A 24335-nucleotide genomic window follows, 5' to 3' on the forward strand; every position below is an offset into this window, starting at 1 on the left:
TCATTTCCTTTATGATAATTATGTTTTTTGGGAAAGTGGATAACTTGCTATTTAACAATGACTCAGCAATATTTCTTTGTATCTATTTTTTTGTTTCGATAACCGTACTAAGTTTATCATTGCACCGATATACACAGATAAGGATAGTATAAATTGTACACTATAGGTATGATATCTTATCACACCATACTATGACAAATTATAATTTCTTCTGAAATTGTGTTTCAGTAGACTTTTCCAGAATAATTTTGAAAAGTGTTCAATCAAGTTAAAAAAATAATAATATTGGTAATTTTCCTGATTTCTAAATGCTATTGTAAATACTTATTTACCTATTAAATGCTTGTGGAAAGTGACAAAATTTATGTTTTATTTTAATCACATTTTTCTTCTATGACATTCTATTTTAAGATTACTAGCTTCATACAATATTTACAGACTACTTCAAGTATAATATTCTTCGAAGAAAAACACCGATATCCAGCAAAAACCGATGCACGGCGCCATTATATTACACTGAACGGTTCTGACTCCATTTAAAATTCTAATTAGCGTAATTACTATGGAATTTATTCATTTTCCGACGTGCCCGTATAGCAGAATATCGTGTTATTGGTAAATAGTTTTTTTAACTAGACTTGATTAAGTTTTACGAGATGTTCATGTTTTAAAAAGAGTTCAGTGTTCCATTTGGAGCGACATCTAACGGCGGCCTAGTGAACTGAATTTGAGAAATATGTATCTGTGTGTAGCTTATCAGCAGTTTCATATACGCGTATTCAATATCAACAATAGTATCGTTTGTTAGCTGACATAAGTACGGGGAAATCCCCAAATATAGAGAATATCAAAGAGGTTTTCATACTCCAAAACTTATGAAGTGGGGATTCCACTTAATATATTTACAGTCACTGACTCACAATACCAATTGAGGAACCATTCGCAGTCTAAATTGATCGAAATTGAATGATTTATTTAGCACTCGTGTCCGAAATTCCAATAAATAAATTGCAGCAGTGCCTAAGCAATAAAATTGGTTTCACCAATGAGGAAATTCTAGGCGTATAGATTACCTAAAAAAATGTATCATCGGCATCGTGTAAATGTGAATTACTAACACAATGAAATTAAATATTTGTCAGTCAATTACACCTGCTTATGACTCACTAAATGTGGTTTGCAAATCTAGTTGATTAAACATTTATCTAGTTATGCGAATAAATCAGCCAGCCAACTCACACAAATCGGATTTCCACTAAAAGTGGAAAAGCTATGAAAAATGTTAGAAATATCCGTAGCCCCAAACACTAAGCTAATAAAAAGGAACAGGATATGACCTTGAGTTCCATCACCATTGCTAATTATATTATGTCTACTCATTGTACAAATATGACGTTAAAACGGAATAGGCACTCACCTCAAGGTCATTCTTGGCATGATTCAGCTTCTCGAGATGCAGTCTGAGCGCGTCCACGGACGTCACCGGTTCATCTTGGATGTCATTCTTGTCTAGGATCGCCTTTATCTTGTCAACCAGCTGGCAGAAGTCCTTCCAGATCTCCAAGTCTTGTTCTAACTGAGCTTGACGAGATTTCGCAGAGTTCAACGTGTTCTTAAGAAGTTGGTTGTGCTTTTGATGGTCTTTCGATAATTCTTCTTGCTCAGAAGCAGCCAGAGAAGGCCAGATCTTGTCGACAATGTCTTGCATACGCTTGCCAACAAGATCCTTCATCGATGGTTCGGATGTATTAAAGAATGATTTGTGTTCTTCCAAATCAGATTCGATGTTTTCGAAGTCGGTGCCGTTCTTGCCCATGTCGAGGCGTATGGTCGCTTCGTTTACCCAAATGTTCAGTTTCTCGACGAGTTGCAGGTATTGCTGCCTGTATTTCTTGTTGTCTTGCAAGTATTTCTCTCTGTTGGCTAATTCTGCTGGGAGTGATGTCTTGAGAGAGTTGCCTTCAGACATCATTTCCAGGAGTGTGCTTGGGACGCCATCGTCGTTCTTGATGACGTCAGTGATCTTAGTTAGCTTGTCAAGGTATGACTGAATGTTCTTGACAAGTGTTGCATGTTCGGTAAGTTTCTTGTCGACACTAGCGACATCTCTGTTAAGTAGTGGTCGTGAATGTACAGCAGCTTCGTTATCATGCAGCCATTGAAGGATCTCAGATAGATCTGAGCCAAGTTTCTTATGTTCTGCAGCGGCTCTCTCATGTTCTTGACGCTTGGCTTCTACGGTTCTTCTCAGCGTCAGAAGCTGTTGTTTCAGAGATTGTAAAAGTTCGGTGATGTTGTTTCTGTCGATCACAGTCCCTTCAGCAGCGATCTGTTGACCCTTGTCTGTTGCAGTAGCAAGCAAAGCTTCGCAGCCTTGAATCTTAACAATGATGTCGTCATAACGCTTAATCTTGTCTTCCAAAGAGTCATTGGATTTCTCAATTTCGGATGTGAGGTCAGTGTATTTAGAGATGAACTCCTCAATTTCTTTCACTAATGCGAAGAATTGTTCACGCAAAAGCAGTAGCTGTTTCAACTTCGATATTTGGTCTTCAATGGTGCTCATCAAGTCATCCTGTTGAGTGAGGATATCTTGAAGGTCGTGTAGGTTTCCACCTTGGAGTTCATTCAACATTGCCTTGTTCTTCTTCAGGTCAGCTAAGATAGATTCGTATGCTTGAATGATAGGTTGGACATCTTCGACCTTGCTGCCAATAGGTTTGTTCAAAGCCTTCAATTTGTTCTGGATTTCATTCAAGAATTCCAGAGCAGCAGCGATCTTAGCTGCAGCATCCTTATATTCCTTGATGTGTTTGAGCAGGATGCCCTTTTTGTCGTTGATGATAGCTTTAATCCTAGCGAATCTATCTGATAAGACATTAACTTGTTCCTTCAGCTGTAGTTTGTTAGAGTCTGACAACGAGTCCATGATGTCCTTGGACTTGTCCTTAATCTTGCCAATATTCTTCTCAACATCATCAGCTTCTTTGCTGAGTTTTTCAAACTTGGCCAGTTGTTCTTCCAAAAGCTGAAGGCTAGTAGTGCGCAGTTCAGGAGTGGCAGCTACCTCAGCCTCATTCAACCAGCTCTGGCACTTGGCAACTTCAGCTTCAAATTCATTCCTGCCTTGTAAGCGTTTGTTGAGTGCCGCCAGTTTATCATCAATATCAACCTTAGCAGAAGTGTATGTTTTGTTAAGTTCTTCAAGCATAGCCTGTAACTTAGCCCTGTCTTCGGGAGAGCAGTCCTTAGATACGGCATTGCCTTGGCGCATCACTTCAGTCAAAGTATCATTGTGGAATTCAGATAACTCGCTCTGGTGTTTCTTATGGATTGCAATCTCTTTTTCAACCTTAGCAGCTTCCAGAGGCACTGGGCCGCCAAGTTTCTTAATCTCAGCAAGTTTAGCTTTGAGCCAGTTCTTGGCTTTTTCGATATCATTCTCGAGTTTCTTTCTGTCTTCAGCGCAAGTGCCTAACCTTTCAATCTCTTGTTTGATAAGGGAGGCCAATTGCTTTTGTTTCGAGGAAAGTTCAGACAATTCTGATTCTAATTGCATCTGTTCAGAAGGTTCTAATTCAGCCTGGATGTTGCTTACCTTCTTCTCCAAGGAATCAATGACTGTCTTCTTACCGTCAGTTTCTTTGAGAAGATTGGCTACCTTCTTCTGGCGTTCCTTGACGGATTTGCTCTCATAACCAAGAGGTTCGGGGTGAAGGATGTTGTCAATTTCCTTTTGCATCCATTCGTTCTGGGCGTTGACCTCACTCTTGGTACCATCGATCGCCTTGTAGGTAATTTCAAGCATTTGAAGTTTGCGTTGAATGCGTTTAGCAATGTCATTGTATCTTCGCTCGACTGATTTCATCTGGAAAAACAATTGGTTTTAGTATTTGCTTAATGACAAAATACCCACAAACTAATGAAAAAGTGTCGAGGTATGCGGTTGTAACACTATAATTTCCGTTCAAACAATAAGTGCTAATGAGTAATTTCATGGTTAGGTCATTACTACTACATACTAGTATTTGTCACGGTCATGTTCAGTAATTAGCTTATCTAAAATATTGACACTTACTTGTTCCTCCACTTGTTGAGACTCCAAATTGCTGACGATGTTGATAACTTGGGATCCAACAGACTTGATGCTATCAACCTTGTCTTTGCCAGCCTGTCCAAATTCAGAAGACAGTTCCTTGAGTGCGCTGAGCTTCTGAGGACATGGGAGACCAGAGCCCTTGTCAGCTAAGCACATCTTCTTGAGTGTGGAGTCGAACCAGTCGTGAATCTCTTGGCATTTGTTACGGAAGGCGTCGATGATGGCTTGGTTGCCCTTTTCTCTCTCAATCGCCTTGAGGATTGCTTGTTCTAAGTTGTCTAGTTCTTCTTCTAGATTAATTTCGTCTTCAAGTCCTAAATAATGTCACAAATATTTATTAAATTTATTCATTATTGTATAGTCTACTTCAAAATATTTTTTTTCTAGATTCAAAATAACAAACAAACCTTCAGTAGGAATCTCAGTAAGCAGCCTGTTCCTCTTCTCACTAAGCGAAGCGAGGGCATCGTTCATCGCTGCCATATCCTGCTTAGCAGCCTCCGGCCTCAACTTGGATGGGTTGGCGAGCCAGTCACGGGCTAATGCAGTGTGGACCGCTATCCATTCTTGGATCTCTAGAACTTGCTTCATAGCTTCTTCCATGCCATGGACGGCGTCTCCTAATTCCTCCAAGTGACTTTGTACCTGTACGATATATTTAATAAGAAAATGGTTTTTGCATTTGGGAAAGTCGACAACTTTCAATTTGAAGAGTGGTGGATACAAATTTAAGTGAATAATATTTTAGGTACTCGCTGCATATAAGCTGCTTCTAATGATGATGTGGATACAAAGATTTTTGTAATGATGGTGCTAAAGTAACAATTGATGGTATCCATAATGATAGAATAGAATTGAATAGAAATATTTTGATCTGTGCAATAGAAATGTTATATTTTCGGCGTTATCCTTTTGCCTTATTTCAATATGTTATATTTAAAAAAAAACTCCAAAGACAACAAACAAAGCATCCTTACCTTAGTTTCGAAAGTCGAAAGCTTTTGCCCAAACTCGGGTGCCTCAAGGGACTTAAGTATGAGTTCAATGCGTGGCGCGCTTCCTACTTCGCTCACATGTTTCTATAAACAAACCATGCATCACACACACGTAGGAACACAGTGCGGGTTAGTATTTACATACTTATTAATGAGTTTGAAGTGATAGAGAAAATAGTTGAAGCAGCAGATGACTTTGAAGCTGTAGATTTGGATAAGGCAGATCTAGCCAGAACTAGGTACCTAGTACAGACTCTTTAAAAAAGAACGTTGTGATCTTCAGAATTAAGTTCAAAATCCTAACAAGGAATCTAATTACCTTACTGCGCTTATTCCTATTGACAATGCTAAACAATAGTTCAAAGTTACGGTCATAGGTGTAACCTTTTTCTATTCTCATTACGGAATATCCTTTTGACTATCCGGAATATAGCTGTATGTATATCTTTATTTACTTCAACAGTTAAACTTATTTACATTTTATCTTTACTTAAGGATGTCTGCATATTTTCTCTATCACTCAGTACAAACGTGACATACGGCAAAGCGTTCAACTCAACTTTGTACTTGTGGTATTAGGTGTTGAAGTACTAAGTGATTCCTTGTTATGTTATATACGTGCCGTTTCTTCGTCATCATAAAACAGTGCTTGCCTTTAAACGTCTGAATGGAGATTATTGCAATAATATTTACTTGGAATTTTGATAATTTTCACTTATAATACCACAAGAGCTTCAAAATTATCGGGTATTTTCCGATAGGTTCGTTGCAAACAAATGAAGGAGTCAAGTTTTTCAGGTTAAAAAATAACGAGCGCGAAGCGCGAGTGATTTTTCCTGAAAAACTTGACGACTTTATTTGTTTGCAGGGAACCTTGAGGGAAATGCCAGATAATTATGAAGCTCGTGTGGTATTCGGGAGATTATTTTTCCGTCCCAAATGTCGGCCACAACCTGTCAGTTTGACGTAGCAACGACCAGAGAAAATATTCAAAAAATTTTCAGTATAATACCATGTAGGTTGTACCACGTGACGTCGAATGGTGCAATTCTATTGGTCGATATTTGGGTCGGAAAAATAATCAAATACATTGTTAATGTTTCTTATTTGTTAACGCCTGATATTTTGTTCAGATGTTGTTTTGTTTCTTTAAGAACTGAGTGTTGCTATGATAAAAAGCCACTATGGTAGTGGCATGAAATAGTTCGATAAATTATGGAATAATACACAATCTTCTACATAACATGACAAGGGATTAATCAGTATTATAATAATATTTTAGCTTGGGTACAGCCAGCTTCTTTATAAGTATTTATATGCGTATTTTTATGGCGCAAAAGTCAATGTCCGTGTCCTACTAAAATGATTAGAGATAAGAATTTTAGGACTTTATTAAGACACATTTTGCAATAATCTCAGTTCAGACAAAACCAGGTGCACAAAAGTTACATTGCCAACGATAAAGCCTTTACATTATTATTGTTCTAACTACGGTCTATCTACAACAATGTTAACTATTTAATAATTATTATTAATTATTAATAAGAGATCTTATCTTACATCAAAACGTTGGTTCTGTTCATTTTGTCGACCTGGCGAACTTATAAGCATAGTTTATTATTATAAATTATTGTTATTGGCAGATCATTCTTTTTTATAAGCTATGGGGTGGGTTGCGTTGCATTAAGAGTACTAATGATCAGTGACATATTCTATATATACTGGTCTTCAACAATTAGCTAGGTTAGAAAATTGAACTAAAGTTTTGAAAATGTTAATATTTGAGAAGTATTTACATTTGATGCCCAAATGGAAAAAAAAATGTATGGCTTCTCTGTATATTAATTCTATGAAAGCCTTAGGTAACTTATTTGCTCCTACTTAGTTATAAGTAGATATGAGTGTTTCAACAACACACGTAAACAAAAATTGGTAATATTTCAAACAAATGCAACACAGGTTTTTAAACTTTGTATATATACAAATCGCGAAAGTAATGCAACACAACCCCCCTCACTCACGACACACAACTTTCAATCAGCACATCGATCCAATCAAAACGAAGTCAAGACTTCAGAAGCGAGCACGTTACTAGAAGCTCTCAGTACCTGGTCTATGAGGTCCTCGAGCCGGGCCCTGACGTGCAGCTCCCGCGGTGGGATGGGCAGCGGCGCCGTGTCGGCAGGAGATGAAGGCCGGGAGACGGACGCGGCGGCGGCTGAGCAGGCTGCCACGGCGGCTGATAAACGGCTCTTTTCGGTTTGTAGGCGGTTGTGGAGACCCTGAGGAGATTTAAGGTTGGTTAGCTTTTGAAATCAGGATTGTATGCCTATCAAAACGTTACTTCGTTTGGGGTTGCTTAATTTTTTATTTTAAATTCATGTATCGGAAGATATTTGGCATGGAATTTAAAAACATCAACTATTAGATGGTCAGATTCCTTAAAAAAAACTGCCTCTGATTTATTTAAAAAGTACCCATCATCATCTTCATCTTCCGAGCCTTTTCCCAAACTATGTTGGGGTCGGCTTCCAGTCTAACCGGATTCAGCTGAGCACCAGTGCTTTACAAGAAGCAACTGCCAAAGTACCCAAACTTACTTAATTATATAGGGGTATGTGTACACTGACAAAATATGAAATAGTGATGTTGATTCTCGGCAGTACCTACATAATGGTTAAAATAAGAAATAAATAAGATCAACTCACCCTAGCTTTATCCAGGAGTTCGCGTCCATGAGACAGTCCATCAACCGGCACATCGAGTTCCGTGATCGCCGGCTCCATTTCATCCAAGTTGTTCAGGATGCTCTCCAGCGTGTCTTCATACTCCTTGAACTTCGCGAGTCCTTCCCTCAAACGACGCTCAATCTGTAGGGCAGTTGCTAGCAAAGATTTATGACTGTCGTTCACATTCTTCAGTTGTTTTCCAACAGTCTCACGAATAGATGGAGTTGTGGCTTCGTAACGTTCAATCTGAGCTTGTCCTTTCCCTTCAAGCTCGTCTAATGTAGACCTGTACTTCTGTATGTCGTCGAGAAGTACTGCATGTTGGGCTAGTTGCTCCTCAGTCTGTTCCCTGTTAGCAATGTACAAGGAATTGTGGGCCATGAGCTGGAAGGAGATCTGTAACAGCCATTTCTCGGTATCTTGTAACGATTGATGGTAGTTGTTATAATCCTTGATCTCAGATTCGAGTTCAGCTCTCTTGGCTGCGCATTTAGCGCGGAGAGCCTTGCATTTCTTCTCGATCTCTGTGACTGATTCTTTGATAGCAGGCTTCTTAGCCCAAGAGCTGAGTTCAGCGGCTTCGCTCTTTAATCTGTCTAATTCAGGCTTCTTGTTGTCAATTTCATCTTCAATATGCTTGTATTTTTCGAGAAGAGTCTTCATCTCTCCCAATTCTCCGCCTGTTGGTGGGACCTTGTCTAAGTTCTGTTCTGTCTCCTTGATCCATTGGTCCATCTTCTTCTTGGACTCTTCGAAGTCCTCCCATTTGCCGATAGCGGCCTTGAGCTGAGCTGTGATAGAGTTGAGGTCTATCTTCAGTTGGTCCCAGCTCTCCTGCAATACTTTGACGTCATTGCGGAGACCATCTTGTTCTTCAGGAGGAGTGTTGTTAAGAGCTTTCTTGAATGCTTCTTGTAAGACAACTAGTAAGTGATGACCTTCAGTCATTCTGTTGTTAACCAGTTTAACTGTCTCTAGTTTATCTTTAGTGGTTTCAATATCACCAACTCCAATGGAATCTTGGACAGTGCCATGAGCAGTCTCTAACCATTGCTGTAGGTCTTCTTTAGCCTTGATGAACTCAGTGTGGTCTGACAAGTTTTTCTCGCCATTGGAAACTAGACCTTGGATCTTAGTTAGTAAGGTTGTGTATTCGGTTTGCAAATTGACTGTCTTGTCGCGGACCCAGGCGCATGCGCTCTGTTCCATGAGGTTTTCACACCTGTCGTTCAGTTCTTCTAAGACATGTTTGTGTCCTAATGCCTCAGATAGAAGTTCCTGCAAAGGAAATAAAACAACCATGTAAAAAAAACAAAAAGATATTTCGTAAATTAAGAGCTGATTTATTCATGTAAATACTTACGCGACACTTATCAAGATGTTCAGGTGTGATCTTGTCCACCTTTTGCACAGTCTTCAACTTGTTATCAAACTCCTTCACCCACTTGCTCATCTTCTCCGATGTCTCCAAGTAATCAGACCAGGCCGACAGACATTTCTCAAGTAACTTCTTGGTATCCTTGCATATCTGTTGAAGGTTCTCCCATTCGATCTTCAGCTGTTTAATTTCTTGATTGATGTTATCTTTGCCTTCGTTTCCTGTAGTTTCTAGGACAGCATTGCTGAGGCTAATAGCTTTCTTAAGTAAGGCTTCACCTTTAGGTAAAGATTCGATGATCTTATTGACCTTCTGAAGTTTCTTTTGCACAGAGTCCTTCTCGCCATGGGAGTCGGAACACTGTTGGATCTCGATCTTGCAGTTTCTAATCCAGTCGTAGAAGTTGTCGTACGATTCTTTGTATTGGATGTGCGAGTTTACGTATTCTTCCAGTTTCTGAAAATGATTTTGTTGTTTAGTATACAGTGGCGGGTCTATCTACCTTATTTACTTATGACGTCATACTTCTTTTTACTTTTTAGGGACTCTATTATGCACTCCATCTCTAGTCACCTATATATTTCCCAATGTACTTTATGAACTCCTATGTACTTCTTTATATACTACCTTATGTTCTCTTCCTATGGACTTCCCATATACTACCCTTACTACCTACTTACCTCTATGTAATTTCCTTATGTAGTCTCCCTTTATACATTTACACCCCTAATCCTTATTTTTAACCATTCAAAATACTTGTATACCATCTTGACTGATGCTTTTAAAGGCATGTAAGTTTCTATGAATGCTGAAATACTCACCGCAATCATCTCATTGACCGTCTTCCTGATATCATCGTACCTCTTCAGCGTATCCTCAATACCTTTAGATTTGAGAGACGCATCTTCTTTCAGCTTCTCATTTAATCGCTTGACCAAATCGTTGTGGGAGTCAATATCCCTGTTGAAGGTCTTGAACTTCTCTAGCTTAGCCTTCTTCTCTGATAGATCTTGGAGAAGAGAGTCGTCTGACTGGATCTTCTGGTCGATGTCGTCTAACCATTCTACTAGGAGCTTGTGGATCTGAAATACAAAATTTATTATAACTGTTAATACTAGATTTTATTTTCAGCATCTCGATCTAGCAAATACTGATAATCGAATTACTGTCTAATCTTCTGAACATGAACAAATGGATAGATCATCATGAAAATGGAAAATAATACAAAGGTTACAAATATTTGTGGTAAATCTCACCTTAGAAATATCATCGAACTGCGCCGCTCTATTGGTCAGCTTATTCCTGACATCTTGCAAGTCCGCGATCAGCTTATCAAACTCTTGCTTCAGATTATCAGTGTCCTCCTGAATCTTCGCGGCTCCAGCCTGTTCTGTGTTCATAATCACCTTCTCTTTAAGTTCTAGAAGGTACCTCAGTTTGTTCTGACCTTGCTCCAAGGATTGACGTAGCAATTTCACAGTGTTAAGTTTGCTGTTAACTTCGGGTAAGTTGTTCGGTATTTCAGCACATTGGTTGAGTTTCTCTCTTGTTCTGTCGAGCCAGTCTTGGCATTCGCCGTACAGCGCATTGTGTTGTTGGTGTTCCTGAAAAGTTTTGTTTTATGAATAATGCTGTTTAGTTACTGAATGATACGCTACTAAAGCAGTCGATGTCAATATCTTTGCTTAAAATATCCTGTGGTTTTCATATTTTAAATTGAATACCATTTTTTTTTAAATAGTGTAAGAATAAGAATGTTTATTTGCAGGCACACCGTATTACAGGTGTTCACTTAAATTACATTATGTGCAGCATATCTCACCGCTCAATCGGTATGTACAGTTTTGAATAGGTACTGTTGTTTGTTTTTTTTTTGAAAATACCCCCCTTTTTTATCATAAGTAGGATCACAAATTAAACTTCTGAGTTTTACCTTTCCTTTATATCTTTGTTGACAGGTTATAAAGATCTTACCTGGTAATGTAGTTCCAGCCTCTTCATGACCTCCTTAGCCAGCGACAGCAGAGCGTTGTACTTAGTGGTCAGCTGTGTGATGCCGTTAGAGATCCTGGTGTCGGCGCAGGTCTCCAGCAGTGTTTGTGCTCGCACATTCAGCTTGTCCAGCTCTGCTTGCCAGTCGAATAGCATTTGGAGGTGACCCTAGAAGGAAATTAAAATCATATTGTCACAATTAAGCAAGTCATGTATATTTGTCAGTACCGAAGTAGTCGTAAAAAATGAGCCAAACCCATTTGCAGAGCAGGAAGAAGGCTGAAGTTGGAATTTTAGGACTAGGTATATTGCATAAATCATAAACGCTACTTGTTAAATGTTAATTGATATATAACAGATAACTCTAGAGTTCAGCGTATATTATAGTTTAATGAAGTTTTTTTTCTATGACCCCTTCTTTTTTAAAGTCGGCCATGTGTAAAACAAAAAACTCTTACCTGGAACTCTTCCAGAACAACCTTTTTCTGTTCCAAGTTATTCTGCAGCTTGTTAAAGGATTGCACTAATTTCTCAGTCTTTGACAACCAATCTAAGGCTTCCTTGTACTGCTCTTCGTATTCTGTCCACTTGACGATACCGCCTTCGATCAGAGCTTTGGTGTTGTTTAGCTGTTCACTGTCGACGAAAAATATACGTTTAAGTATGATAAAGTTACAAATTGATAATATAGATGTTAATTACCAAGAATACTTACACATAGGTATCGTACTCTTCCTGCATAAGAGCTACTTCTTCTTCAATTTCTTCTCTGTCTTCATGATCAGCCAAGCCGCAAGATATCTCACCCTGTTCCAGAGCCTTCTGCAGCTTCGCTTGACCTTCGGGCAGCTCGCTTTCCAATACTTTAAGTTGAGAAATCTTACTACTCAACGATTCCTTATCTCCGGTTGCATCAGAGCACTTTCCTAATCTCTCTTTAGCAGCTCTAATCCATTGGACGAAGTCTGAGCCAGCATCGATAAACGCTTGATGTTGTTCCACAGTCTCTCTCTGTCTCTCATACAAGTCTTTGGCCTGTTTAGACAGAGTCTCGTATTTGCTGGTGATCTCAGACGCCGGAGCTTGTTGCATAAGTTCTGAAGCCTTAGAAGTTACAGACTGAATCATGGGTTCAAACGAAACGATATCTTGCACAATATTGTTTGTTTGACGGAGTGTGGCCTTCCTCTCAGGCAGGCTAAGACCGGCCGTGAGTCCGGCGAGGCGGTCTTGCCCCTTCTTGGATTTGGCAACTTTTTGTTCACACACTTCTTGGAGTTTTGCTTCTCTGTCGGATATCCATTGCTGGAGCTGTGAATAACTTGAGCTGTAGTCAGCCCATTGGAGTAAGGCTGTTTCGAGATGAACCTTGGCCGTGCTCATCTTCTTGACCAAGCGGTCCCACTCATTTTGTAGTTCCTTAAGTTCGGTGTTAATCTTGTCCTTGCCATCAGACCTCGTGTTTCTGAGGACCTTTTCTCCGCTGTTAACCGTTGCGTGAACAAGGTTTTGGCCTTCCTCACGACGTTTAAGCAAGTCCTCGATTTGTTCTAGACGCTTCTGCAGGGCTTCCTTGCTGCTGTTACTACCAGCGTCACTGCCACTGCGAGTGATCTCCCAAGCGTCATCGATCCATTTCTTGGTCTTTGCGTAATTATCATCGTAGGTCTGATGCTGTTCGTAATTGGTTTCAACCTTCTTGAGTACATCATTGGCCATGTTCACAAGAACCTGGTACCTAGAGTTGAGATGACGCAACTGGTTGTTGACATACGTGTCTAAGTGTGAAGCCAGAAGACCAGAAGCTGAGGCATTGAACTTATCGATGTCAGCTTTGCCTTTGTTCAGCTGGTCAACTATTTCCTTAACTTCGTTGACTTGAGCACCCTTTTCCTTAGCTGTTCCAAGCAGTGCCAATTTCTGATTCTTGATAAGAATTTCCTTTTGCTGTAACCAATCAGACAATCTCTCGTACTCGTCTTTGTATTCTCGCCACTGGTTAACTGTATCCTCCAGTTGGCTCTTCTGTTGTTTGATCTCGTTGAACAGATCGTCAAAGCTTTCCTTCAAAGCCTTCATTTCGTTCTTGATGACTGTCTGGCCTTCAGGCGATGTGCTAGCTAGGACAACTTCACCAGTGTGTTGCAGATGTTCTAACAATAGCTCTCCTTGAGCCTGTTTGTTGATCAAGGCGTCCAGAGGTGCTACAGAATTTTCAATTGCCAATTTGTCACTCAATGGTTTAGATTTAAGAGAAGGTACCTTTTCTCTTGCTCTGCTTAACCACTGTATAAGCTCATCATGAGCTTCTTTGTACAGTCTGTGATCTTTGTATTGCTCTTCGCGGTCGGCAAGAAGTTTCTTAATCTTGTCATACAGGTTATCGAATTTGCTTAATGTTTCTTGGGCTTTCGATGCGGCCTGATTTTGTTGGCCACTAGCAATCATTTCAGCTGCTTTAGCCTTTAGCGTGTCTACTTCAAGACGATCGCAACGAGCCTTCTCCTCAACTTCCTTGAGCTTTTCAAGCTGAGCCCTCTTGTCGGTCATGGATGCCTCATAAGGAGTAAGTTCAACTAACATGTTCTCAAGGTATGTGTTGCTCTTCTCAATGAGCTGTATCTGTTCAAGGAATCCAGCCCACTTGGTGACTGAGTCATCCAGCATATTCTTGGTTTCGATCATTCTGGACAACAATGCCGACCATTGTTCTTGTAGAGCAACCAATGAGTTGTTGATTGCTTCGTGACCAGCTGGAGCAGTATTGGCCATAACGTTTTGGGCCAATTCAACAAGCGACTGGACTTTGGTAAAACCTTCATCCTTTGTTAGCAACAAGTTTTGAATCAATACCAATTTGGTTTCCAGGTCATCTTGAGAGCAAGAGCTCAAATCTGCACAGAAGTCCAGTTTGTCTCTGAGCTCTTCGATCCATTGTGAGCATTCAGTGACGTTGCTGGCAAACTCTTGGTGGGTCTTGACGTACTGTTGCCATCTGTTCGTCAAATCTTTAACCTTTTGTGAAAGAGTTTGGTATTTAACAGACAGATCTGATATCTGTGAAGCACGTGGTCCGAAAACGCCAGTGTGTAGGTGTTGAGCTTTCTCGGTAATGTTGTCAATCTCAAGCTCCTTAGCACGAACTTCACCTTGTAATTCCTGGAACTTCTTGAATTGTTCTTGTTTTTCTGGCAAAGTAGCCTTCAAGTCAACGGCATGGATCTGGTTGTCTGTATTCCTGATCCAGGCCAAGCACTGGTCCTTCATGTTCTCGTATTCGTTCCATTGTTGGATCTTATTCTCCATAGCTTCGATGGTCTTGTTAATAAACGACACGAGGCCTTCCCATTCTTGGTGGGATGCATCGATCTGGTTTCTGATATTTGCTTGTCCAGTGCTAATAGTTCCTGGCAGTACCTTTTCACCAAGAGAACGAATCTTGTCAATACGGTACTTTTCTTCAGGCAGGTTAAGTTGAAGAGACTTGAGTTTTTCACAGTTGCTGCTGAGCGCGACGCGTTCAAGGTTGACATCACCCCACAGTTGAGCCGTGTTATGTGTGGCCTCAACCCATTCTTCCAAGTCCTTGACAGCCTTGGTGTACTGTTGGTGGTTGTTAACAATCGCTTCATATTGCTCCACAAAGGATTTAGCTCTAGCAAGAATAGTTTCATGCCTCTGTTTTAGTTGGTTAATTTCCTTGGCAATATCTTTGCTAACATCAGGCAGGCTTTGAGCACGGGATTCCAAATCAGCAATATCTTGTTGATGGGTGATGGCATCTTGTAAGAAAGTCCTGTAGACATTGAGTTGATTGCGCTTTTCATCCAAAGTAGCCTTCAGTTCAATCTCTTTAGGCAGAGTCTTCTCAGCAGATGTCAGCCATTGCTGTACGGTCTTAAGGTTATCTTCGAATGATGACCATTTATTGAGTTCTGAGTCAAGGTCTCTCTCAGCCTTCGTGATGTTGTCGTACAAGTTGTCAATAGCTTGTTGGATTTCGTGAAGCTGTTGCTCAACAATTTCTTTACCTTCGGGTGATGTGGAAGGATACAGTTTCTCTCCCAATTCGAAAGTGTTGTTGACAAGCAGAGTAGCGTTGCGCCTTTGACTCAGCAAGTCGTTAAGGCTCTCTCGTTTAGCGCTGATGCCCTCGGGAGTGTTCGACAAGTTTTCTTTGCATTCGTCGAATTTGTGTTGCGCTGCCTTCAACCAGTCAGTGCACTGGTTGTACTTCTCTTGATAGGCATTATGGTCATTCACGGCTTGTTCGCATTTTTTAACAAGCTCCTTTGCAGTCGACTGTACCGATTGGAATCGTGACGTCATCTGTTGCAAGTTCATTGTGATTCTAGTATCGTTACAGTTCTCGATAAGGTCACTGAACTCGTCAGTCAATTTGTCGACGTCATTTTCAGTCTTCTTCAGGTTAGCCAAGATAGCCTGAAAATTAACATCAATTAGTTTATAGTAACAATAGAAACATGAGAGATTACGTTTAAACTGAACTACGACAACTACCATTAGTACCGTCATTGAGATAGTTAGACCTTTTATAATAAACTTTTGTCAGCATTAGAAGTACCAATAACCAATGCCTCTATATTAGTAAATAAAATAAAAATATAGATAAAATTATAGCCAAAACTTGAAGTATTGTAGTCATACACAGCATACGACTATGTAAGTATAAATATATGTAATTTTGTTATTAGAAATTATAAAGATATTACGTTCGTGAATTAGGTTTCTACTGAAAATTAGGCTATGTCCTACTGTGCTGACGGTAAAAGATTTTTTCTTTCATCAAATCTTACTTGATCCAAGGCCTCGCCCAAAGTAATGACTGCACTCAAATCATTTTCGTGATAATCAATCGCTTTACATAAATCCTGTTTAACATCATATCATAATTATAAATAAAAGTTCAATATAAAGGAGAATAAAACAAATAACAGTTTCGTTATTCTTACCTGGTATTTGTTGAGTTGATCCACCTTCTCCTCAAGGGTTGCCTTAGGAGTGTAGGTCTTGAGGCTCATCTCGGTGTCGCTCAGCCAGTGTTGCAGGCGGTCGTTGGCACTGTCAAACTCGATCCATTGCTGTATCTTGTCTTCAATGCCACGTTTAACGTCATGAACCGTTGCGGTGAACTTCTCCAAATCAGCTCGGAGCAGACTCAATTCGCGAGACATACCATCTTTACCTCTAGGAGACAGTCTGGCATTGTTCTTCTCGATAAGGTCAGACAACATCTTCAACTTGTTGTTTCCAGTTGGGATGGCATCTAACAGCTCTTGAATCTTAGCCAATTTGCTCTGCAATGCAGCTTTGTTGCCGCTGAAGTCGGATAACAAATGAAGACGATCCCAAAGGTGCTTTTGGTAATCCTGCAGTGATTTCTGTTGATCAGCAAACTGTTGATAAATGTCAAACGTGCTCTCATGTTTGTCAATGATACCAGTCAACCTGTTTGTAAGAGCGTTGTATCGATCCCACACTGATTTGATGATAGCAGTCATTTCATCGCTCTCTCCCTTTCCTGAGTGAAGAGTAGCAGATACACTCTTTGCTTTTTCAGTGACTGTCTCTATTACTCGCTTGTGTGAATAGATTTCTTGAAGTAAAGTCTTGTTCTTCAACAGTTTAGACTTGATTTCTTGAGCAGAGTTGAGTACGGCCTTTTCTTCCGCATCGACAATCTTCTCTTTCTCATCTAACCAAGCCAAAGTCTGCTGCAGTACATCTTGGTAACTTGACCACTGCAGTGTTTGAGATTCGAATTCTTTTTGTTGTTGAAGGATTGTGTCGTTGAGCTTGTCCCACCTTTCTCTGAGAGCTCTTATTTCCGCACGAATGTTCTCTCTGCCGTTAGCAGCAGTCTCGGGTAGAACTTTGTCGCCGGCAGTTGTAAGTATGCTGATCTTATGTTCACCATTTTCCCTCTCCATCAAGAACACTTGTAGTTTGTTGCCCTTGCTTTCAATGCTTAGCTTGTCTTCTTTAGTAACCATTTGTAATAGCTGTTCTTCTAATGGTTTCAGCCAAGCATCGAATTCACTACGGAGCTGAGCGTACTTCCTGTGGTCAGCGACTAATTCAGACCAGTGGTTAACAATTTCCTTGGAGATAAGGTGTAGCTGTTGATAACGACTGCTCACTTGAGTTACAAGAGGCTTGAGTCGTTCAGTACCACTCAGTTGGATAAGACTGTGAGATTCATCGACGAAGGCATCGATTTCCTTTTCCTTAGCGTTGATGTTATTGCGCAAGTCAACATATCTTTGTAACTGTGCTTCTTTGTCTTGAAGAGTGGAGCAAAGGCTCTGGTCGCGGCATTTTGATTCCATATCTTTTAGCCATTCTGTAATAGATTCTATTGATGAATCGAACTTGTTCCAAATCTCCAGAGTATGCTTGAGTTTCTGTTCTGAGCTGGAAATATTTTCTACAGCATTACGCAGCTGATCGTGCAGGTTATCAATCTCAGCCTTGATAGCGGTGTTACCGGCTTCAGACGTGCTCTTGCTAACATTTGCGAACACTGCTCTAATTTCGTCCAGTTTCGCGGAGCCTACTTTTTCAATGTCTTTCAGAGCGATGGCTGATTGCAGTTTCCTGATGATCTCAGGTTTCTCACCAGTTGCATTTTCAATGTCTAGGAGCTTCTCAGACTGTGAACCAAGCCATTCTTTGTACTGTTGAATAAGACGAACAAGATCTTCGTGTCTCTTCACACAGTCCTCCAAATTGTCTTGAAGGTTTTGAGACTTAGTAACTATGTTTTGGAACAGTTGTTTGATCGATTGCAGGTAAACATTGAGAGAAGCGTCATGGGTCTGGTCAACTAATTGCTGGGCTTTGTCACAGACAGATTCTACCAGTTGTTGGTGAGTCATAATCTCTTGATGCATAATCTTGTGGTTCTGCAACTGCGCCTTCTTCTCTTCAAGAGAGGCTTTAAGCTCGGTGTGTCGTTGCATGGCTCTTTCAACGTCCTTAAGCCACTTTGTCAGCTGCTCTTGAGCAAGACTGAAGTCTGAGAACTGTAGTAGACATTGGTCTAATTTGTTCACAGTTTCCTGGAAGCTGTCGCCAAAGCTGTCCCACAGTGTTCTTATTTTGCGGATCTTTTGACGAATAACTTCTCTGCCGTCAGGGCTGGTGTGTGTATACAGCTTTTCACCGAGGCTCAAGAATTCTTCAAAAGCGGGAGTCTTTTTGTTTCTGGTCTCATACAGTTCCTTGGCTTTGTTTTGTTTCTCTTGTAAGACTGCATAGTCTCCAACGATTTCGTTGAGATCTTGAAGCTCACCGAGCATTCCCATGAGCCAGTTCTCCATATTGCTGTACTCGTTTTCGAATGTCTGGTGCTCGGATACGAATACTTCGTACTTGGAAATGATTTCGTTAACAAGATTATTGAGCGTGTGGTATCTTGTTGCCAATTTAGATGTCTTATTGGTCAGTTCAGATTCAGTAGCTACATTCTGTTTGGTGTCAGTGAGTGCAGCAAAATCAGCGCTTCTTGCAGCAAGCTCATTCTGAATCTCCTTCACTTTTTGTAGATGAGCAATCTTAGCTTCCAGATTACTCTTAAGGCTTTGGTCCCTGACTTGGTTTTCTTTGACCTTTAGCCATTCTTCGAGTTCATCCAACGTCTTCTGACTTTCGGTCCATTGCTTAAGAGTATCCTTGAGTTTCTTGTCCTGTTCCTTACATTGTGTAGATAATTGGTCCCATATTGCTTTGAGCTGTTCATACTCGCTGATGAGTACCGGGTGTCCATTAGGACTGGTTGTCTCAATGACCGTTTCAAGTTGTGACTTAAGGCCAGCCAAGTTATTCTGAATGTCTTTAGCCTTTATCGTTACTTTCTCGATAGCGGCAATCTTAGCATCTACATCATCTTTCTGAGTAACAGAACCGTAGTTCAACATGCTGTTTTCAGCAACAATGTGGTTAAGTCTGTCACGGACATCTTCGAACATGTTAACGTATTTTTCATGGTCAGCAACGTGAGCTTCACAGGTCGAGATTCTCTTTTCAAGCTCTTTAGACATATCTCTGTACCTGTCAATAGTTTTAGACAAGCTCTTTTCAGCTTCCTCATCAGGCATTAGCTTGATCTTCTCAGTCAATTGTGTGAGCATTGATTGATGTAATTCAACCTCTTGGTGCAAGATTTTGTTAGCGTGAAGCTGTGCCTTCTTTTCAGGTAACGTAGGGCAAAGTTTGAATTCACCAAGTTCCTTTTCCTTATCGCCGATCCATTTTTGTACCTGATTGAATGTGTCGTCGAAGGATGACCGTTTATTGATTGTTGTTTCGATGTCCTTGATAACATTGTTGAGTGAATCCACGGAATCTTCGAAGTAGTCTCTGAGAGCCCTCAGTTCATTTCTTACTTGTTCACGGCATTCTGGTGTGATACCACTGAACAGAGCTTCGCCAGATTCGATGGCATTATTTAGGAGTTTCTGACCAACATCCTTGTTCTCATTGAGTTTCTTCACTTGAGCTAAATCAGCTGCCGATGGTTTGGCATGTTTGCTCATAACTGCTAAGTCCTTAATTTTGCCGTTGGCATCCTGTAGCCAATTCTTGAAGTCAGCAATATGTTTGTCATACTTGGCTTTGTTGTCTTTCAAGTCCTTGAGCCTGTTAAGATGACTCTCCATGAACTTGCCAACAGTTTGATATCTAGATACCAAATGGTTAATGTGTTGCAAAACACGTGAGTCTGGATTGCGAGCCAAGATCTTTTCTCCAATTTCTGTAAGCTTGCTGACCTCTGAGCCGTATTCCTTGATTTCTTTATCAAGGTTCTCAACTTCTGCAATTTTAGCGTCAATTTCATCCAAGCTCAGTAAATTGGCAGCTTCTTGCCTCACCTTGTTTTCTTTTTCCTTGAGCCACTCCGAAACGTTTTCCAACAAAGCTTCATATTCTTGCCAAGCTTCAATGTTCTCTTTCAATCTGTTTTTAATTTCTTCGTAATTAGCATTAAGAACATCGAGGTTCTTCTGTGCTTTCTCAGTTTGTTGTGCTGCTTCTTGAGCACATGCGGGCTCGGCTACAACTTTGAGAATGTCACGAGCTTCTTTCAATTCTGCGACTTTGGCTCTACAGTCAGCGATGCCATTTTCAACGTCTACAAGAGCTGCACTCTTAACTTCGAGGTTGTACTTATCACTAGTAACGTCAGGCATGCACCATCTTGTCTTGTCGTCCAAAATCTTCAAATTTCTGTTGAACATAGCAAGCTTGTCAGTAAATAGTTTTTGCAAGAATGTCAGAAGTGTGATTTCAGTTTTGTTTGCATGTACTAAGACACTCTCAAATCTCTTCTGCAAAGTGCTTAGTTCCTTGGGTACTAATGATTCGTAGAAGCCTGGGTAGTTAGCGTTCATTTCCGAAACATTTTGAGACAAGTTATCAATTTCGTCATTCAAGTTCTGAAGCTCAGCTTTGCAGGCTTGGCACTTCTTCAGACGATCGAGAATCTTAGCGTTATCGCCTGTCATGTCATCGCATTTAATGATATCGTCACGGATTTTGCTAACGTTGTCGGAAAGGCGTTTAATCTGGTCCTTCAGTTTAGTTTCCTTCGTTCCAAGTGATGATACCGCGCTTTCTAAGTTATCAGCAAGTGACTGCAGAGCGGCAAACTCGTTGTCTAAGTAGTCAATGATTGAAGATACTTGACTCACTGGAATACTCTTATTTAGATTAGTGATCTGCTCACATTTAGCTTTGATGCTGTTTTTAAGACCAGTGTATATTGGCAGTTCTTCCTTGTATTTCGTAAGATGGCTTTGTCCGAATCTGATTTCTAAGTTGTCACAAGCGTTGGCCAAGTTCTGACCAGTTTCGCTTAGCCAAGTGACGACTTGATTCTTAGTGTCATCAATCTGTCTCCAAACTATGAGTTGAGATTCCAGATCCTGTATTCTCTTGATAACAGCATCGTTGACCTTCTCCCATTGTGTCTGAGATGTCAAGAATGCTTCCTCGAGAGGGCTGGTATCAAATCCACCCAGCGTAGATGCCTGTTTGAGTACAGACTGTTTAATGACATCCATTTGGTCTAGTAAACCTTTAGATCTCTTGAGGATCTCATACGATTTCTTGGCCTTCTCCAGAGCCTGTCCGGTTTGTATGTAATCGTTAGGCGCATCCTTGCTTTCATTGTACAGTTGCTCAGCCCTGCTCATTTCTCTATCAAAAGCAACTGTGAAGTTCTTCAGTTCATGTAGAGTAGAAGACAGTAATATATACTTGTTCTTAGTGTCACGAACAGCATTGACAACTTGGTCCCAGTTGTTGTCAGCAGTAGACAAAGCATTCTGTATCGTGCCCATGTTCGGCTGATCTTCTCTCATTAAGTGAAGTCCTTCTTCTCTCAGCTCCTTACGGATGGACTGTTTCTCTTTCATTTCAGCGTCCAACTTGTCTAGCTGTTCTGTCATATCTTGGATGGTAGCTTCAGTCAATGGCACAGGTTTCTGAGACATTTCATTAAGCACAGATTGCACGTTATGCAATACTTCTCCCAAAGCATTGTGCTGTACATTAAACTTGTCCCATCTAGCGCCTACTTTCTGTACCAAGTCTCTCTTGTTGGTCACCTGGCTAAGCAGAGCTTCTGCCTTATTTTCGATCTCTTTTACAATACTTGTAGGAGACATAATACGGCCGGTGTTCTGGTCAGTTACCTTGACCTTTGAAGGTCCGTCTAACAGAGCAACATTGCTCTTCCATTCAGGTATTTTGGTGATAACATTGACAAGTTCTTGTCTCAAAATTTCATAACTCTCTGGTGTGAGTTTTGGACCTTCAATCTGGTACTGAATGTGGTTCAGTTGTTGCTTAGATTCATCATACCAGTTGAGTAGGTCGGACCATTTCTGTAGAATTCCTTTGTTTTGTTGAATGTTGTTCTCAATAATCTGATAGTGTTCGGCAATGTTAGAGTAAGTTTCGCTTAGCGACCGAGATTCGTCTGGGTGTGAAGCGAGCGTCATGTTCTTGATTTCATTGTATATTTCAGTGAACTCAGGAGCCTTTGCTGCGTGTTCTTGTAAAAGTACATGCATAGATTGTAGCGTTGGTTCTACCTTGTCGGCACCGATTTGATCGTAGCTTTCAGTCTTCCTTCTGAAGTCTGTAATCCAGTTGTCAAAGTTGTGTAGTTTGGTCATGAACTCCTGTCTGACAATGATCTTGTCAGATAGCTCGTTGACTCGAGACCTCACTGTCTCAGCGAGATCGTTTGTACGTTGCTTGATGTCCGATACTTTGTTCTTGAGTAGAGTAGCGCCTTCAGGCTGTATGTTATGGCAGATATTATCACAGGTCTGAGACAGACTGATGATTTTTGCTTGTTGCTGTGAAATCTCGTTTCCAAACGACTTGAGTTTGTTCAACTCTCTATCTAACTTCTCAACTTGTGGCGAGTCAATGGAAACGTTTCTGCTACTCAACAGTTTTTCACCGTTTTCGATCCAAGTCTCCAGTTTCTCGGCTTCACGTTCGAAGTTCTCCCAGTTGGTAACAAGTTTGTCCAGTTTGTTGTTCCACTGGTCAGCCAAGTCATGTACTACAGCCCATCGTGAATGGATGGCATCTACTTCATCAGGAGCACTTGTCTTACCGGACAGCTGGTGACTGACACTCGATAAGATCTGCAAGTTCGTCAGCTGTTTCTCACAGTCAGTAATCAAAGCCTTAGACTGTTGCTGTAGTTGCTGAGCCTCAGGCAATGTCGTAGGTTTAGGGACGTTGCCTAACTTCAGCTCAGCTTCTTCAATCCAAGGTTTGATTTCAGCAACTCCCTTCTGATACTTCTGGTATGTTGCCAAGTCATGTTCAACCACTTTAGTCTGGTGCTCAGTTGAACGTTGCAGGTCAGCCATCATTTTCTCCAACAAAGCCACTTCACCTTTGAGTCTGTTGGCATCTTGAACACGATGTTCCACAGCCAACTTAGTTCCTTGGTCAGCAACACCTCGAATGGTCTCGAGTTTTTCAGCAATGACTTTCTGTAGCGACTGGGATTTAATCACTCTCTCTTCAGGAGTGATGTTCTCAGAACGAATTTGTTGGATCAAGATCGGACTTTCCTTCTTAATCCATTCTCTGACATGTTCCAGTTTGTGTTCAATTTTGACCCATTCCTCGTTGAACTTCTCTAAATGCACGACCTTGCTGTCAACTTCATCTTGTACTCTCACCAGCTTACGTTCAATAGTTTCCAGATCTTTCTCAATGACGGGTTTTGGTTTATCTGCTGTCAGAGTACGTAACTGGCTGTAAGCCTGCTGTAACTGAGGCAGTCTTTCAGACTTCGCCTTTTCAATGTCAGTCTTAATCGTCTTCGTTTCTTGGAGTTCACGGCCGATGTTGGTGACTCCGAGTTCAAGTCCTGGGTGAACAACATAACTCTCATACTTGTCGAGGTCTGAGAGCAGTTCATCTTTCTGATACTCGTAGTTGGACCATACTTTCTGTGTGTCACGCAGTTTGTGCAGACGGTCCGTGGAGGTTTCGTAAGCTGTGTTCCAGCCAGTCTCGAGGGTCTTAACGTCCTCCCTGACGAAGGCAGGTGCGTTGGCATCCTTGATGAGGTCTTTGCCTCTTTGTAGCATTGCCATGACTGAGGGTCGGTGGCGGTCGAGTTTCTGTACTGCGGCTTGTTGTTCCAGCACTAACTGTTCTACGTGTTGTAGTGACTGAGGCTCTGGGGCAACCATGGCTTGTTCTTTAGCGTTTTCGAGTACACAAATAACTTCGTGCACCTCTCTGCGGTAGGTGTAGCATCGGGTGTAGGTCTCAGTCTTAATCATGGTGATCTCGATGGTAGGGATGAGGTTCTTGTACCTCGCGATAAGGTTTTCGAGTCGTACTTGTTCCTCTTGTGCCTCTCCCTCAGAGCAGTGGTTAGTGAGCATGTCAAGAGTCTGGACAAGCCACTTCATGTCTTCACGCTTCTTGTCGGCTTCGCGGCAGATATTCTAGAAATTAAATTTTGTTATAGTGCACCATTTTAATTCTCACTCTAAATAATAATGAATAAAAAAAAACTACAAAAAAATGTTGCAAACTACATTTAAACAGTGCTATATTTTGGACAAATACAA

General features: G+C 40.8%; 1 protein-coding gene across 8 annotated transcripts in view; it reads right to left on the reverse strand.

Annotated features, from left to right (window-relative positions):
* Positions 1-24335, reverse strand: part of LOC124629730 (muscle-specific protein 300 kDa-like) — a 170206-nt gene that overhangs the window by 79482 nt on the left and 66389 nt on the right. For 5 of the 8 annotated variants that reach the window (XR_006984319.1, XM_047163253.1, XM_047163252.1 and 2 more), the window contains exons 14-27: positions 16167-24209; positions 16011-16085; positions 11909-15636; positions 11652-11829; positions 11176-11361; positions 10458-10805; positions 10023-10283; positions 9187-9657; positions 7803-9101; positions 7203-7376; positions 5077-5178; positions 4507-4744; positions 4079-4413; positions 1418-3868 (exon numbers count right to left, since the gene is read on the reverse strand). Coding sequence is in view for 7 of the 8 variants with exons in the window: in XM_047163253.1 (XP_047019209.1) it covers positions 1418-3868; positions 4079-4413; positions 4507-4744; positions 5077-5178; positions 7203-7376; positions 7803-9101; positions 9187-9657; positions 10023-10283; positions 10458-10805; positions 11176-11361; positions 11652-11829; positions 11909-15636; positions 16011-16085; positions 16167-24209 (17889 nt within the window). In the remaining variant the exon portion in view is untranslated. The remainder of the gene's footprint in view (positions 1-1417; positions 3869-4078; positions 4414-4506; positions 4745-5076; positions 5179-7202; positions 7377-7802; positions 9102-9186; positions 9658-10022; positions 10284-10457; positions 10806-11175; positions 11362-11651; positions 11830-11908; positions 15637-16010; positions 16086-16166; positions 24210-24335) is intronic. The other 3 variants (XM_047163257.1, XM_047163255.1, XM_047163256.1) reach the window with 2 other exon arrangements.

Source organism: Helicoverpa zea, chromosome 4, assembly GCF_022581195.2.
Source record: "Helicoverpa zea isolate HzStark_Cry1AcR chromosome 4, ilHelZeax1.1, whole genome shotgun sequence".
NCBI lineage: Eukaryota > Metazoa > Arthropoda > Insecta > Lepidoptera > Noctuidae > Helicoverpa > Helicoverpa zea.